Source organism: Perissodus microlepis, chromosome 15 (assembly GCF_051167445.1).
Source record: "Perissodus microlepis isolate ML-2025 ecotype Zambia chromosome 15, ASM5116744v1, whole genome shotgun sequence".
In the NCBI taxonomy this organism is placed as follows: domain Eukaryota; kingdom Metazoa; phylum Chordata; class Actinopteri; order Cichliformes; family Cichlidae; genus Perissodus; species Perissodus microlepis.
Genome location: NC_140475.1, coordinates 35743758 through 35761296, shown reverse-complemented (window position 1 = coordinate 35761296; position 17539 = coordinate 35743758). Strand labels below are relative to the sequence as shown.

At 40.1% G+C, this 17539-nt stretch overlaps 1 protein-coding gene across 2 annotated transcripts in view; it reads left to right on the top strand.

Moving 5' to 3' along the window:
* The window catches only part of atp13a3 (ATPase 13A3), a 35756-nt gene that overhangs the window by 8692 nt on the left and 9525 nt on the right, over positions 1-17539 (top strand). For both annotated transcript variants that reach the window (XM_084954260.1, XM_084954259.1), the window contains exons 3-27: positions 4671-4757; positions 4857-5030; positions 5729-5971; positions 6159-6229; positions 6473-6556; positions 6756-6825; positions 7264-7398; positions 8148-8220; positions 9017-9148; positions 9274-9456; positions 11061-11218; positions 11556-11744; positions 11898-11959; positions 13197-13347; positions 13803-13922; positions 14141-14158; positions 14381-14534; positions 14893-15013; positions 15212-15336; positions 15790-15950; positions 16396-16524; positions 16613-16692; positions 16931-16973; positions 17065-17174; positions 17381-17477. In XM_084954260.1, the coding sequence (XP_084810386.1) occupies positions 4707-4757; positions 4857-5030; positions 5729-5971; positions 6159-6229; positions 6473-6556; positions 6756-6825; positions 7264-7398; positions 8148-8220; positions 9017-9148; positions 9274-9456; positions 11061-11218; positions 11556-11744; positions 11898-11959; positions 13197-13347; positions 13803-13922; positions 14141-14158; positions 14381-14534; positions 14893-15013; positions 15212-15336; positions 15790-15950; positions 16396-16524; positions 16613-16692; positions 16931-16973; positions 17065-17174; positions 17381-17477 (2934 nt within the window). In that variant the 5' untranslated portion in view covers positions 4671-4706. The remainder of the gene's footprint in view (positions 1-4670; positions 4758-4856; positions 5031-5728; positions 5972-6158; positions 6230-6472; positions 6557-6755; positions 6826-7263; positions 7399-8147; positions 8221-9016; positions 9149-9273; positions 9457-11060; positions 11219-11555; positions 11745-11897; positions 11960-13196; positions 13348-13802; positions 13923-14140; positions 14159-14380; positions 14535-14892; positions 15014-15211; positions 15337-15789; positions 15951-16395; positions 16525-16612; positions 16693-16930; positions 16974-17064; positions 17175-17380; positions 17478-17539) is intronic.

Below are 17539 nucleotides of genomic sequence, written 5' to 3'. Positions count from 1 at the left end.
TTGTAACCATTCCTGACCTGGCAGATGGGGAAAAAAAGTTGACTCGACTTTTTCTTAGCTTCACTTGAATCATAAATGGGGTCATAAGTCTGGTAAGGTTTCAACCGCTGTTGTCTGTTTGGAACCTGTAATTGGAGGTCACCACCCTCTGTTATCTGGATAGACTACGTAACAGTCTTGGTTTCAGTAACCACATAAACTTGATACTCTGTAATCCTTTTTAGCTGCAATTTATATTTGGATGTTATGTCATGTTATGTCATTGAGGTCATTTTTAACATAGTACTCTATTTTAAAATGTGTCATTTATTTGTCATTCTTCTGTTTGGGGTACAAAACAGTACCTGATTATATTTAGTCATTGATCTAAGGCTTTTGATACTCTTTATCGTGACTGTCTTATGAGGCATCTTTTTTTGGTTTTGGTGGCAAATTGTCTCAGCTGTGGTATACAAGCTGTGGGGTCTGATGGCTTACAGTCCAGCCTCATTAGTGTCAACAGAGGTGTGCCACAGGGTTCTATTGTAGTACCACTTTAATACAAAATAGTTAATGACTCAGGTGTAACCTTTAACAGTCCAAAGCATATGACACCACTCTCTGTTACCAGAGTTTTATGTACAAAAATCTTTGATTAATCTTAGATTGTTGTCAAGCTAAATGCATGTAGTTTTATGGAAAGATTGCCAAGCATGCTTTCTGCCTATAAATCCTCCTTGATGCTAACTATTGTCACATTAATTTCTTTTTTTCCATTTATTTCAAACTTTGTCTTGGCAAATTTTCTGGGTGTCTCATGAGTATTTTTTCCCCACTCTATATCATCTTCACCTACACCAGATCCCAAGACTGTTTGGTCCTTGAAAATAAGGATGTTAATACTGAAATGGAAAAAATGGCTTGTAATTATTAAGCTGTATGTGGGAGAATCTGTACAAGCTTTTAAAATAAGATGAAATGATTCCCGTTAATAAATTTAAATCCATTTGGTCCATGGTAATCACAGGAACTAATTAACTGAACCTATATGTTTCTATGGTTCTGTAATGCAATCGGGTTGTGCTTGTGCCTTCCCAATGCATTTCTGGACAGTCATGTGGGTGCTTGTGTCCATGATGTACTTGGGTTGGCATTTCCAGTTATAGCAGAAATTTAGGAGGGAATGTTCTTGTTGTTATGCAGCCACCGCTGAGCGCTGGCTAGGGGGGCTGCTATTGAAAAATACAAGGAAGGGCTTGGTCCTAAGCAAAATATCCCGCAGTATGCCAGAGAAAAAGTCCACCCGGGTGCAGCAGGCAGATAAGATCTGAGTGTGCGAGGCAGTGATATAGGATAATTGGGTTATACAGGGCGTTGGATGCAGTAGAAGGGTGGCCCTGTTGGCACTCTGTCCTGACATATCATACCAGAACTCTCCAGTGATAATTGCTGTCAGAGAGGGTATCCTAACCATTTGCCTGACTTAATACCTCGTTGGATTTGCTTATCTTTGTGTGTACTGATGTATTTTGCTATTTAATATTCAGGCTTGTAACCTGAGTCTAACTTCAGTTAACTTTGACTCCTGTCTATACTGACCTGTATAAGACTAGCACAGTGGAAGGTAAAGGTCAAGCAGTCCTTGGTTTGGGTGTAATTACACAGAACTATTGTGTATAAGTAGGTACAGATGGTCAGAGGCTTGTTTTTCTTGACTTTCAGAGCTACACCTTCAGTTACTCCACACCCCACCAGTGGTGCCCGATGTAATCAGAGAAGCTGGATTCTCCGATTTCTTTTTTACTTTCTCTTGTCTTTTGTGGAATGTAGAAATGGTCAAATGCGGCACTGTTTTAATGTCTGGGCCTTACTTCTTGAAACATTAATTTGTATCTTTGTGTGCCATGTTTCCCCAAGTAGCCCCATTTAGCCCCTCTGGAGTGAACCTGATCAACTGTCTGTAATATTACTTAGTGAGGGTTTGCTGGGGTTTTTTTAAGTAAAAAGTGAAACTGTCTATAGCCTAACTTGTGTTTACAAGCACCTTAGAAATCATTTGACAAAGATTGTTCAGTGGATAATGCAGCAAAATTCACATGCACATCCAAACACACTGGCAATTTTCCTTCTGTACGGGATGAGTAGTCCTCTTGGGAATTGAGAGGGGAATGGAGCAACAAGTTTGATATGGAGTAATGCATGAGTTTGATGAGTCATTCAGACTGTGTGGGTGTATTGACAGTCTTAAGAGATAGTCTCAGGTGTACTAAGGTTGAGCAGCTTTTTGGGAAGTGCTGGGCCATTTTTTGTGTGCTACAGTCTACATCTGAATTTGTAATTTGCTAAATTCTCTTTAACCCAGTGTAAATGCTGCACGACTGTATGTGGACAGAGATAGAAAAAACAAAACGGTTCACTAATGTATCCATAGACATGTTCTTAACTTTATGTCCATAATGTTTTAATTTATATTTTATTCCAATTTTATCCTTACCAAGTGAAATTAGTTAATGGGAACTATTCTAAACTGACTGGCACATGCCTGCAGTTTACAATTGGCATACAGCGATGCTTTCATTTACATTTGTCTAAAGTGTATTCTGCCACAAAGTGATTCATAATAAGAGAGAGCCACAGAAATAAAGACAGTATTGTTTGAAGTGGCAGCCAGAAAAGAATAGAATAGAATAGAATTCAACTTTATTTTACATTGCACATGTCACAGGTACAGGGCAACGACATGTAGTTTGCATCCATCAAGAAGTGCTTTAGCCATGATATAGATATATTACAATATATATTAGCAATAATATAGATATGTAAGTATATTACAGAAATGGGTCTATTACGGTATGTAATATGTACACGGTATGAAGTATGTTATGAATATTCTGTAACCATAAGTATGTACAGGCTGTAGTGAGTACAAGCTATGTACAGGCTATGAACAGGATATATATATGAAAAAAAAACTATACAGAAATATGAAATAAAGAACTTGAGATATATGAGAAATATGAGATATACAGCTATACAGAAATGGGAACTATGCAAGTTGTGAACAGTTATAGAATTAAAAATTATCGTATGTACAGAATGATTATTTACACAGAACTATACAGTAGTGCAGTTAAGTGAGATATGTGGATAATTTCTACAGAGGCTATATAAAGTGCTAGTGGTTGTGAGTGGTGGTTCAGTCCATGTTATTATTGTGTGTTTGAGGGTACAGTTGTCCATTGTGTGTGTGTGTGTAGGTGGTTGTGGGTGTGTGTATGTTCAGTCCATGTGTTAAGGTGGGTCAGATGTCAGGAGGCAGAGTTCAGGAGTCTGACAGCTGTGGGGAAGAAGCTGTTCCGGTACCTGGTGGTCTTAGTCCGGAGGCTCCTGTAGCGCCTCCCAGAGGGCAGGAGGGTGAAGAGTCCATGTGATGGGTGACTGGGGTCTTTGATGACTTTCCCAGCCCTTTTCAGACACCGCTTCCTGTAGATGTCCTTTATGGCAGGAAGTGGTGCTCTGGCGATGCGCTGGGCAGTTTTCACGACCCTCTGCAACGCCTTCCGGTCCGAGGCAGAGCAGTTCCCGTACCAGACTGTTATACAGTTGGTCAGGATGCTCTCGATGGTGCAGCAATAGAAGTTCACCAGGATGTCTGAGGACAGGTGGTTCTTCCTCAGAGTCCTCAAGAAGAAGAGGCGCTGGTGAGCCTTCTTGACCAGCTTGGAGCAGTTGGTCATCCAGATGAGATCCTCGGAGATGTGGACTCCCAGGAACTTGAAGCTGCTCACACGCTCCACAGCCGTCCCCTTAATGTGGATGGGTGGATGTGGGTCAGCATTCCTCCTGTAGTCCACGATGAGCTCCTTGGTCTTCTCGGTGTTAAGCAGCAGGTTGTTTGTGTCGCACCACTCAGCCAGACGATCCACCTCCTCCCTGTAGGCGGCCTCATCGTTGTCACTGATGAGGCCAGTCACCGTGGTGTCATCTGCAAACTTAATGATGGTGTTGGAACCATCAGCAGGTCTGCAGTCGTGGGTGAAGAGGGAGGTGGGGGGTGAGGATTTGTCACTTCAAACTTTATTGGGGGAAAAAATCCACAAGTGATATTTCTTTCAAGAAATCTAAAAATAAAATATATAGCTTGCTCGCAGGGTTAGCGAGTATAACATGTGTATGATATGCTAGCTAAAACTATATATTCTATAGATTATATGTGTGACTATATGTGTTATAGATTAAAACCCTCCTGTAGTTGCCGTTACTTCCGCTGGTCCAAACCTCTTTGGCTTAAAGTGCATACTTTGAGTGCTGGTAAATGTTTTTTTGATCTTGTGAATGATGCAGAAATTCATCTTCCTTCCTAAGCAATATCCGACCTACCACGTGGAGCTTAAATACAAAATCCCTGGTCACTTCAGTCAAGAAGATTGAGTTAAGAATATTGATTAAAAAGACAGAAACTTGCTTTCCAAAGTTGTAATTTGCTTTTGACATTTGTCTTTGACATTTGACATTGTTAAGCACTTTACAGGTCTTTGATTAGTCAATCTTAAATTTAAACAAATAATCTGGTGTTATCTTGTGACTTGTTCCGACACTGTGCTGTTGAGCTCTCGGTTTCAAAGCCTGCTGTGAAGCTTAAATGTTTCCCGCACTGTTCACCGTTGACGTTTTGCCTGTTCTGTTTGCAGTGACTAAGGAAGGGGCTTGGCAAACTGTTCTGCAGCATGGAGAAGGAAGACCTCAAGATTGTCAACAAGGGGGAAGAGGAGGAGGTGGTATGTGTCTTTTTCATTTCACATATACGCATATTGAAAAAACGATTCCTTCCTAACGTGCCATACTGTGCTCCTGTTTTCTCTTTTTTTTTTGTTAAGGAGCTGCAGGGCTACCGTCTGTGTCGTTGGCAGATGGCCCTGGTGGGCCTCGGGGTGCTGTGTACAGGGGGCTTCCTTCTCCTGGTGCTCTACTGGATGCCAGAATGGTGCGTCAAGTCCACCTGCACTCGTACCACAGCCCGTGATGCCGAAGTGGTGTTGCTGCGCTCCACGGTAGGTAGCAAGTAAAGCAGCAGTGAGTCATTATTATTCAAAAAAGAGAAAAATTATTTACTTAGAAAATAAGTTTTTCTTTTTTTTTTTTCTCTCTTTCTTTGTATTAAATGGGTTTTTAATATTTGGTTGGAAAAAATCTAATCAAGAAATTGTGAAAGGAAGTGGTGGATTTTAGAGAGTAGACATTTTATCAACAAACTAATCAAAACATATTAAAACAATTTTGGCTTCTTTTTTATTTTTTATTTGGTGTTGCCAATTCATGAAAAAAAATGGTAAAGACGTAATTAGAAGTAACTATTTTGAAGACTAGTAAATAATAATAATGATAATAATTAACATTTATTTTTAAAACGTGCAAACACAGTTGTGGGCTTTTTCTTTGTTGTTTTTTTTGTGTTGATTTCTGTCTGTCTACATTATTATTATTATTATTATTATTATTATTATTATTATTATTATTATTATTATTATTATTATTTTAATAAAAGATTTCACATCTGTATTTTTCCATTATATTAATGGAAATATAGTTATGAGCTCTCACCCCACTTCCCAGTGACTAAAAATGGAGACTGACATATAGAATAATGTTGTTCCTCCTCATAAATATTGCACTTAATAGGGGGAAATTTGTTGTTACTTAATGAAGCTTCTCAGAAATTCACTAGATTAACTTTGTTTGGGTGGTTTAGGATGAGTTCCGGCGCTGGTTCCTGGCCAGGGTGCGAGTGATGCTTGCCCCAGGGAGAAACCCCTTCCACAGCCTGGAGACCCAGACCACCTCCCCCTCCTCCCCTTCCTCTCCTTCCTCCCTCTCCTGCCCCTTCTCCTCCTCTGCTTCCCCACCTCAGGCCAACGGACACACTGCTCACCCCTCCGATGGCAGCCCTGCTCAGGAGCTCATCAGAAAATTTGCAGACTACCAGCCCACGCAGGTAGGCACAACACTTGTCTCAACATAAATCTGTAGTATAAACTGGAAATGCACTAAGCACATAAATGAATGTGACTGTCGTTCAAGTTCATTGAAGGGTTGTTTTATGGACAACAATACAAATATGATTACTTTTGCCAAATAAATCTGTCTCTTATTTTGGTCCCTTTGCTCTTTTTTCCCCTCAGATTCGCTACTTTACCTTTCATAGCACAAAGTATTATTGGAACAACGAGAAACAGAACTTTGAGGTTTTAACGTAAGCATTCTTTTATAACTATATAACTTTTTATTTTCACTGCAGAATCCTCTTAAGTAAACTCTTCAAAGGTTGCACACAGCAGTAATGACAACTATATATGTCTCTTGCTCTGTATGTTGACTAACAAAAAAAACTTGAGGGGGAGAAGATTTTCATTTTATAGCAACTTGCATACTTGTTTTGCTTTTGCTGTTGCGGTTATGTGGAATTAAAGTATCTCCTCCAATGTTCCTATTACAGTGGCCTGGAGGATCTGCAGGTCAGCTGCTCCACCCTCCACTCGGAGCACAGCACAGGCCTGACTAGGAACCAGCAGGAGTACAGGTAACATTCAATCAAAAGACAAAGTCACTCAAGTTTGTACGGCACTGTAGGTGCAAGGAGTTGTTGTTGTTCAGTTGTTGGGGTTAAAAACTATAAGCCCTGATATTGTAACTGGAGTTACTGAACAGTGGAGGAGGAATATCCACAGTCTTTGGTATTTACACACAAACTAAATACAATTTTTCTTCCTGTCTTTTAGGAGACTGTTCTTCGGAGTGAATGAAATTGCAGTGAAAGTGCCTTCTGTTTTCAAGCTGCTTATCAAAGAGGTAAAGCAAAGTTTGAGTTTCTGTATGCAGCATGAATTTGTGTGAGAGACATCTTTTCATCTTGTGGGTTTATTGACACCTTGCACCAAATATTAGTGAATTAGTTTATTGTGTGGCACACGTATAATAATTTGAGAACAGAAATCCTTTTCTTCTGTCAGAACAGAGTCGTGCTTATGTACTGCTGTCTTGCTACTTTTTCATGTTAATGCGATTAGCTGAAGTAGGTTGTTAATCATTTCAGCGTATGATGAGTGAAAAGATGTTTTAAATTTTTTTTTATTTTTTATTTAAGGAAATTGTACTGGTTCAACATTTTCAAATATTTCTGTTTTCGTGTGATTTCTGGATCTTTCTCTGGTTTTCTCTCTTTGTTTTGTTTTATTTTATTTGACCTCTTTGCTTGCCATACCGATTCCTCTCTAAATTCTTCTGCAGGTCCTCAACCCTTTCTACATCTTCCAACTCTTCAGTGTGATCCTGTGGAGTGCCGATGAGTATTACTACTATGCTGTGGCCATTGTTTTAATGTCGGTCATATCCATAGCTACCTCTTTGTACACCATCAAAAAGGTGAGCTCTACAACATCATGAGCTTGAATTGAACTCGTATTTCTGTCAGGAGCAATTTAAAGTCAGTGGATTGAAAATTAGTTCACTTTGTTTTTCTGTAATACTTAGATTTTGTTTAATGAAGCTAAATTTTAGCACAGAGATCTACTAATACAGAATTAATCAGCAAATGTGTGAAAGAAGAAACAGGTTGATTCTTTTTTTCTAATATAAACACTTGTTTTGAAAATCTTCAGCATCCTTGGAATAACTTAAACTATTCAAGTATTTATGTCATATCAGCCACTGATAACGTATCCTTAGATTTACTTATTGTATCATTATGTCAAAACACAATGATCACGGCTTACTTAGCTTTTGCTTTTTTCCCACCTCATTAGCAATGGGGCCTAAGCCCGGTTTGTCCAGCTGTGTTTTTGCCTGATGGTGTTCCTACGATTGTTTTTGTTTTCAGTCTCAGATAAACGTCTTTAAAGGGTGACTCATTTATATGGAACATTACATTAAGTACCACAGAATCAGACGACTGCCTGTTGAAGACCTTTTTTCCCTTCTTATTTCCTTCTACCATTATGATTTATACCAGTGACTAAACTGAGTATCTAATCTAGCGTTTTCAGGCCAACGCATGCACGTGGTTTACTGGCTCATGGTTGACTAACTCAAATGAAAACATCCTTGCAATTCACAGATGTTCATGGGATTTAAAAGGTTTTTTAATCATTGTTATCTTTCTTCTCTTTCTCCAGCAATACGTCATGCTTCATGACATGGTGGCAGCTCACAGTATTGTTCGTGTGTCCGTATGCCGAGCCAATAATGGTTTGTAAAACTTTTTCTTTGATTTTGTCTTTTGTTTGAGATTCAAAAATTATTGCAGCAGGCATTCTATATTCAGCTAGTTTCAAAAAGTGATTTCCAATCCAAATCTGACAACAGGGATTTTTCTGCATTTATGCCGGGCCAGACCCTGCACTGGCTGCCCTCTAAATGTCCTCTGCTGTGAAACACTGCAACGTTAGAGTCTATATGACAATAAGGATGGACAGTTTGGTCTGTTATTCTGCACAAAAGGTTCTGTTTGTGTTTGCAGAAGTGATGACAATACCATCACCTTAGCATCTCAAAATGCATGTCATTAGTTGTCCAAAGGAGGGTGGTTGAACTTGGGTTTAGAGTTGTCAGACATAGCTGTGGGGGCACATAAACTGTAAGGTACTGCTTATGATGCCTCAGCTTTTTCCACTGCTGCGTAGAGAGGCATTATTAATGAGAGAAGTGCTGAACAAGACTATGAGGCTCTTAAACACAAAATATCTCTGTGGCGGGGCTGCTGCCAGTGCTGCTGCAGGGGAGGCGGACACACCTGCACAGCATCTGCAACTCTGTGCTGACTGACTGTTGTTGTTGTGGTGTGTGTCTGTAAAGGACGACAACAATATGTTGAAAAGAATGAGCGAGTGGTCGGGTCTGCCTTAGGTTTATTACATCCCTGTTGCCTTTCATGTCCACTGTCTACACTTGGAATACATTTCTCACCTCTCCTGTTTTAGGTATGATGTCTGTATCTGATTGCACACATTCACTCACTTTGTTTCTACCACATATTTCCTGGCAGATATCGAGGAAATTTTGTCTACTGATCTGGTGCCCGGTGACGTGATAGTCATCCCCAGCAATGGGACCATCATGCCATGTGACGCCGTGTTGGTCAGTGGCACCTGTATCGTCAATGAAAGCATGCTTACAGGTTGGTAGAGAAGCGCATGTAAAGACTTGTTTCTTCAAATTTTATTTCTTTGCAAGTTCCAAACAGTCTGGTTTTCCTCTTATGTATTTCTGGACGCAGTGCTAATGTCTTTTAATCCTCATTAGGTGAGAGCGTTCCAGTGACAAAGACCAACCTCCCAAACCCAGTGCCAGGGGATAGGGGGGAGGAGGCTGGTAGTGCCTACAACACAGAGGAGCATAAGAGACACACACTCTTCTGTGGCACCAATGTCATCCAGACCCGCTTCTACACAGGCGAACTGGTCAAGGCTGTAGTGGTGCGCACAGGTTAGTTTGGGGGTCTGGATTCAAGTGCTTTAATGATTAATGTGATTATAATAATCCAGATCTTTAAAATAAAATGGGGCACTGAGATTTAGCCTATAAGGAGCGATCGTGGCTCAAGAGTTGGCAGTTCGTCTTGTAATCGGAAGGTTGCTGGTTCGAGCTCCGACAGTCTCGGTCGTTGTGTCCTTGGACAAGACACTTCACCTGTTGCCTACTGGTGGTGGTCAGAGGGCCCGGTGGCGCCAGTATCCGGCAGCCTCGCCTCTGTCAGTGCGCCCCAGGGCAGCTGTGGCTGCAATGTAGCTGCCATTGCCAGTGTGTGAATGTGTGTGTGTGTGAATGGGTGGATGACTGAATGTAGTGTAAAGTGCTTTGGGGTCCATAGGGACTAAGTAAAGCACTATACAAATACAGGACATTTACCATTTACCATAAGTTAGTGACATAGTCTCTAATGAAATCCTTTACTTTACTGCAAAGTGGGAGCTTGATAAAGTTGGCTGGAATAAAATGGTTTGTCAATTTAGAACAACAAGCTTGCTGTTTGATCTATAAAAGTCCATTTGGTCAGAACATTTTGCCTCAGTTCAAATGACAGAATGAAAGAAAGTAAGGGCCTGTCTCAATATGCGTACTTGCGTTCTCGTGTACTCGTGATACGTCATCAGTCGGAGAGCAAGTACTGTTCCAATTCAAAGTACGCATCAAGCCGAGAACGCGAAAAATTCCCGGATGTGTTCTCGCTCCGCCCGTTTTATCGCGCATGCATCGGTGGTGACTTGTGTGTACTTGGTACAGCTAAATATCCCAGAATGCATTTCGTCCAAAACTCAAACGCGGCAATGGCGGACGAGCGCGGCTAAAAACTTTTAAATATTACTCTTTCTGGGTCACAAAATAAACTTTTAAGTTATTTTCAAGCGAGAATGTAGCTGTGTAAACTTCAAATATCTGCTCGATTTATCAAGATATCATATATTTCCAAACGTGCTCCGACGTTTTCGGAGACGTCTGTGACCCGCCAGCTCCATAGCAGACAGCGAGGTCGAGGATCACTAGAGCCGGCGAGAACAGCGGACTCCCGGCACATCGTTTTCAACCCCCCCGCGGTCTTTTCGCTACTCAGGTTAAACAAACCCCAGCAGCTGTCTATTGTATTGAGTGTCCACTAAAATAAAAATAAAAGCGTTCTAACATCTCACCTGCTTGTTTTTATTAAGGCACACATGTACACTATTTTTATTAATAGAGATTTCACTACTGAGGCTAAACATGATATATAAGTCACTTAGTTCACTTCTAAATGTTAATGTTTGGTTTATTTCAGTGTTTTATTTGTTCCTGAGTAAATCGGTTTGGCTGCGATTAAAGTTAAGCTTCATAACATATTACTCACAGTTAAATTAAGAGGGGACGGCAGTAAAAACTCCAGACCTGTGACATCATCAAGTATGCTGGTGTTCCAGTTGTACAAATCGCGAGTCCGTGCTCGCGTTCTCGGCAAGTCCGGACTCGCCGAGAACGCGAGCACGGACTCGCGTACTTGAGAATTGAGAAAGGGCCTAAGACTTAAAAATGACCAAAAATTCCTTTTCTTCACTCAGGTTTCAGCACAGCTAAAGGCCAGCTGGTGCGCTCCATCCTTTATCCCAAACCCACCGACTTCAAGCTGTACCGCGATGCCTACCTCTTCCTGTTGTGTTTGGTGGCTGTGGCTGGAATCGGCTTTGTTTACTCCATTGTACTCAGTATCATGAACGAGGTAATGCAGAAAGTTAAAGGAGAATGATCGGTCTCCTCTTTCAGTTTTTCTTTTTCTCCAAAAAATCTTGTAAGATGATTAAGTTTTCAGATGGTTTCCCTTTTTAATGCAATACAATTTAATAGGGTTAGTTGAAATGCCTGAGGCAGCTGTTCTAAGAGTGAGTCATCCTCTGTGGCCAGTAGAAACAAATATTTTGTTCTCCAGAAAACTGACAGCCTTCTCATACATTTGTGTATCTCTCAGCACTGAAGAACATGGGCTCTTTGTGAATTGTTGAGAATCAGGGTTATCAAACATGCAAACGTCTGCAGTTTTTTGTTTGTTTGATTGTTAGGTGCCAGCTAAAACCATCATCATTGAGTCCCTGGACATTGTCACCATAACAGTACCACCGGCGCTGCCAGCCGCTATGACAGCCGGCATTGTGTATGCACAGCGACGCCTAAAACGTATTGGCATTTTCTGCATCTGCCCACAGAGAATTAATATCTGCGGCCAGATCAATCTGGTGTGCTTTGACAAAGTGAGTCTCTTATTTATTCAGATTATCAGTTGTAAAAGACGGTGCTTAAGTCACTTTGTAGAATTTTAGTGCCATGTCATATGTAGAAGCAACTGGTAGCAAAGATCACCCCGAGTTGATTCAGTTGAATTTCATTATCTTTTATCTTTAAAGACTGGAACTCTGACAGAAGATGGGTTAGACCTGTGGGGAGTCCAGAGAGTTGAGAATGGCAGGTAAGATGCTCTGTGCCCTAAATTAGTAAACGTGAGCCTATTTTACTGCATGTTGTAGCCTAAAGAAACTACAAATCTGAAGGTGTCATTTATTTCAGCCACTGATAAACTGTTAAAAAGAGCTTAGAATATACTGGAGTGTATCTGTGTAACATTTCATATCCCTCTAAATCAGGGATGTCAGACTCATTTTACATTGTGGGCCACATGCTGCCCACTTTGATCTTAAATGGGTCAGAACAGTAAAACTCAGATAAATGTGTAAAATTCAGTAACTACAAAATATAAAGTTTTCATTTCATTTTTCAAAGATTTCCAGTGGGCTGGAGTGGAGTCTTTGCTGGGCTGATTCTGGCTCCCAGACCTTATGTTTGACACAGTTGCTGTAAATGCACAAATTACACTGAGGATCTGGGGTGTTAACATTAAATTACATAGAAATTTACTAGTCTTTTAATCAACTCGGATGTGTTGTTCCTGTCATGGTTGTTTCAAACAGCTCAGAAGAAATTTGGATACAAGCAGAAACCAAGAAATCTGCTTGTCTCTGAGATTCCCAGTGATGCCTAAAACTGATCATGTATTGTAATAAGCAGTGGCTGGATGATATGTCTTTTTTCTAGTACTAAGGTTATCGTTAGAAAACTGAATTGTAATAGCTCTGAATTTTAAAGGCCTAATCACTTATTTACCAGATAGATTAAAAGTTTTTATCTTGCAAATGCTCATTTCTCAATCAATTTCTTGCACGATCTGATATATCCTCGTGTTGGTGTTGTTCCCACATCATCATAATAAATGTTGTTCCAGGTTCAACATTGCAAGTGACCAATCACATTGTTGTGACGTCATACTGTTGCGACTTCGGAAAAAAAAAACGCAGTAAAAAGAAAAGTACTTAACTTGCGAGAAACCACCTCTGTCCTCCGATCCAGCGATTTGAATTCTTTGCATTTCAGGATACTGTTCTTTAATGAACGGTAAGCATTATACATATTGTTCTTGCAACATTGGAATTTCATAATTGAACGAATCGCTTGGCTTGCAGAAGTGTTATGTCACAACAAGGTGATTGGTCACTTGCAATGTTGAACCTGGAACAACATTTATTATGATGATGTGGGAACAACACCAACACGACGATATCAGATCATCCCAATTTCTTATGACTCCCACAATGTAGTTAAAGGAGTATAATTTAATCTCTCTTGACCGCCCACTTCTTCTGCCTCTCCAGCTTCCACCTGTCAGAAGAAAATGCCTACAAGGAAAATCTTGTCAAGTCCCAGTTTGTGGCTTGCATGGCCACATGCCACTCACTTACCAAAATAGAAGGCCAGCTGTCTGGGGACCCGCTGGACCTCAAAATGTTTGAGGCTACAGGCTGGGTGAGTTCATCTGTATCTATCCATGAGCTAAATGTCTGTAAGGGCAGGCTAGAGTTATGAGACTCATGAATCCATTTTGTGATGCAGTGTCCCCTTTATTCTCCCTTCTCTGTCAGTATTTAGACTGGATACAATTTTGCTAAACTGGGCATTATCGCATTATTGCTTTATAACCTGACACAAAAACATCTGCGTGATTCCAATCATGTTGATGGCTCGAGATTAGAAAGGTCCTCTTCTTTTGTACTAATCTAGTGTACGAGTTTTAGATTATATACAAAAGCTGTGCTGTTCTGATTTTTAGTCTGTCTTTGGCATGTCTGGATAAGATTATTCAAAGTAAATGTTACCTCTGCCTAAAAGACATGTAAGCATTATTTCAATGTCTTAATGTTGCACATCTAAAAAGCTTCTTGGTATGAAATGTAAACATTTACTTATATTTACCTGCCCAGATCCTGGAAGAGGCTACCGAGGAGGAAACGTCTCTTCATAATCGTATCATGCCCACTGTCGTTCGACCGCCTAAGCAGCTGTTGCCCCCGGAGCCTGCTGTAACACCAGAGCAGGACATGGTATGTACAGCAACCCGGTTGTTAGCAGGACACCACAGGCCTTCAGAGTCTAGAAAAAGTATAAAATTATATGAATATATCTGTCCAGCATCTAAACGTGCATTTTTTTTTTTGTGTGTGTGTCCATGTTACTATAACATTAAAAAGAACAGTGTATTTTTACTCTAAATGACTGGTTTATTTGTTGTTGTGTGTTTGTTTTGTTTTTGTTTTTATAGGAACTCTATGAGCTCTCGGTAAGTAGTAGTTGTATTTCTTTTCATGCCTGTCAAAGTTAACTGTTCATTTCATTTTATTTTTAAAAAGTAATTTAGTAATGTGAGTATTTGTGTTTTATTCATTTCTATAGTGCCTTTTTGTATAACTGGTATACTTTTAACTCGATTTTAGCATTTCATCTTTCTCTTTCTAATAAACAAATAATTTTATTTTGTTTGTCTTTACGTGTGCATATGCAGGCAGCCTATGAGATTGGTATTGTGCGCCAGTTCCCTTTTTCTTCAGCGCTCCAGAGAATGAGTGTAGTAGCTCGTCTCCTCGGGGAGAAACGTATGGATGCCTACATGAAAGGTGCACCAGAGGTTGTGACTAGTCTCTGCAGAAGAGAGACGGGTGAGGTGTCCAAAATGTAGAGATGTGCATGTTGTCTTACAATTTGTTTTATTTTTTTCTTTTATACATTTTTCTACAAATGTATCTTTGTCCTGGTATATCAATGATTTTGTCCCAAAAGTAGATTCTGTTCATCTGGAAACTGTTTTCTGATGAGCAGAATCAACTTTTTGGGACTTTCTTCCCTGGATGATTGAGCATACTTCAAGATAATGATTTTGTTGCTCCAAAATTAGTATTTAGTGTTGGTGCTTGCACTATGAATCTATAAATCTTGGGTTTCTGTCTTCTTTTCTTGCTGTTTGTTACTGATGAATCACTGATCGGCTCTTTTGTTATTGTATTCATTTCTTTGCAGTGCCAGAAAACTTTGCAGCGGTTTTGGAAGGCTACACGAAGCAGGGTTTCAGAGTCATTGCTCTCGCTCATCGGCGGCTCGAATCAAAACTTACTTGGCACAAGGTCCAGAACATCAACAGGTAGTGTACTTTGCATTGATGTAATACATGCATTCTGTGATCTGAATAAGAAAATAAAGGGAGGTGGCTCTGTGTGGAACAAAAAAATATCTACTCAAAATATTTTAATGAGAGATAATTTACTGGAAAGAAATGTATGTTTAATATGGGGATTTTGTTAGACACAAACACATTCATATATGTCTTTCTTTGAATTAGGGATCACATAGAAGCAAACATGGAGTTCCTGGGTCTCATCATCATGCAGAACAAGCTGAAGCCAGAAACTCCAGGGGTGCTGCAGGACCTTCATCAAGCCAACATTCGCACAGTCATGGTTACTGGTGAGAACATGCTGGTATTTTCCATCATTTCATAACAAATGAGAGGTCACAGGTATGCCAGCAATAGTTTACTCTGCGTGTATAGTTTAACCAGCTGTTCCTGTCTAGACTCACTGTACTTGGCTGTGAATCAAATTCAACTTTGAGCCTTAAAAAGAATTGATTGTTTCACAATTGATCCATGGTTTGCACGTACTCTGGCTCACTTTTAACCTGTTGTTTTGCAAGCTCATCCATCTCCATTAGCCCCCAAACTCTACTGTGGTGTCACTTAGGGTGAGGTGACACTGAGCTTGTATTTCATCATTCATAATTCATCGTCTATCATCAGTCACAGCCAAGCAAACCCTTGGGTAACTTATTTATAACCCAAGGCTGAAGATGAAAACATGACAAGCAAATGACTGAATTGTGGGATGTTATAGCGAAATTAATATTGTAATCACTTTGCAGGTGACAACATGCTGACGGCCATCTCTGTGGCCCGCGACTGCGGAATGATCCCTCCCCAGGACACAGTCATAATTGCCGATGCCCTCCCTCCACACGATGGACAAGCCGCCAAGATCACCTGGAGATACGCTGACAAACCTCGCAATGCATCCCGACTTCAGGTGAATTGATGGGTCTAATTCTAACACTGGCACAACACACAGACAGCAGAATATACTTCAGCTAAACATAGCTCGTAATGTCACATATAAATTGAGCAGTATCTTGCCTACTAAAGGAAATGTAAAGGTTTTCAGCAGATCAAATACAAAACAAAGGTGTGTGATCAGATCATCCAAAACCCATTACCTGTTATTTGATTAACATCAATTACAAGCTATAGAAGTTATTTATTGATTAGATAAAATGCAGCAGATTTTAACATTCAATAGTGAATTTCTGTGTGAGTTCAGAACCTTTGTTAAATAATATAAAGATGTCTTTGTTGATTGTTAAAACAGTTCAAAGACTTGGTTTTTAGTAATTATTGAATGTTCCTGTTTTGTTTTTTTTGGTTTTTTTTTAAATCTCGATGCATTTCTTAAAATTTCTCATACTTTGGAACAGGAAGTGAACATAAGCCTGGAGGATGTCTGTCACATAGATGATCCCAAAAGCCAAGAGCTCTACCACTTTGCTATGAACGGAAAATCATTTGCTGTAATCGATGAACATTTCCCAGATATGCTTCAAAAGGTAAGAAACTGCTCAAACGAAAATGGAGCAGAAGTTGCATCAAATACGTCTTTGTTTCTGACTCCTGATTGTGTGCTCTGCTTTATAGCTCGTGTTGCGCGGCACAGTGTTTGCCAGAATGGCACCTGACCAGAAAACCCAGCTGATTGAGACGCTGCAGGGTGTCGAGTGAGTATTTAGTCAAATATGGGATTTAGCTTTGAACTTGTCAAAAATGAGATTTCAACATTCTGTTATTTAACATTCCCATCGTGTGCTGCTGCTGGACAGTTTGTCATTAATGAGCAGCAGAATCAGCTTTTAAGTCAAAACTGAAAGTTTGTGGCATCGTAGCTTTGATCTTGCAATGACTTTAAAAAGCATTACACTGAGTAAAGATTCACTGTTTGTTCTCATGTGTTCGCAGCTACTTTGTTGGAATGTGTGGCGATGGCGCGAATGACTGTGGGGTATGTACACCTTCATCATTTGGACAACAGCTCTCTGTAATGGACACAATCTGACAGCAGTATGTATATAATGCTAACTTATCTCACCCAGGCTTTGAAGAGGGCTCATAGTGGGATCTCTCTGTCGGAGCTCGAAGCCTCAGTAGCATCTCCCTTCACCTCAAGGACCCCCAATATCTCCTGTGTCCCTAACCTCATCAGGTCTGTATTTTTATTTACATGCTGATCCATAAATGAATAAAACGGTATTAAGAATAAGTATCTTATAGGCTGAATTTGCAGTCTGGCAAATATACACAGTGTCACACTATTATTCAAATGTTTTGAGGAGTTGAATTTGTTGTTCTGGGAGCAATTTTTTTTTTTCCAGTTATGTTGTTAAGACATAGTTTGCTTTGTTTTTGCAGGGAGGGCCGTGCTGCTCTTATCACCTCCTTCTGTGTGTTTAAGTTTATGGCCCTCTACAGCATCATCCAGTACATCAGTGTCACTCTCCTCTACTCTGTACGTAAAACTGCCTGCTTAGTTAGATGAAATCCAGTGAATTCAGATTTTTGTCATCTGTA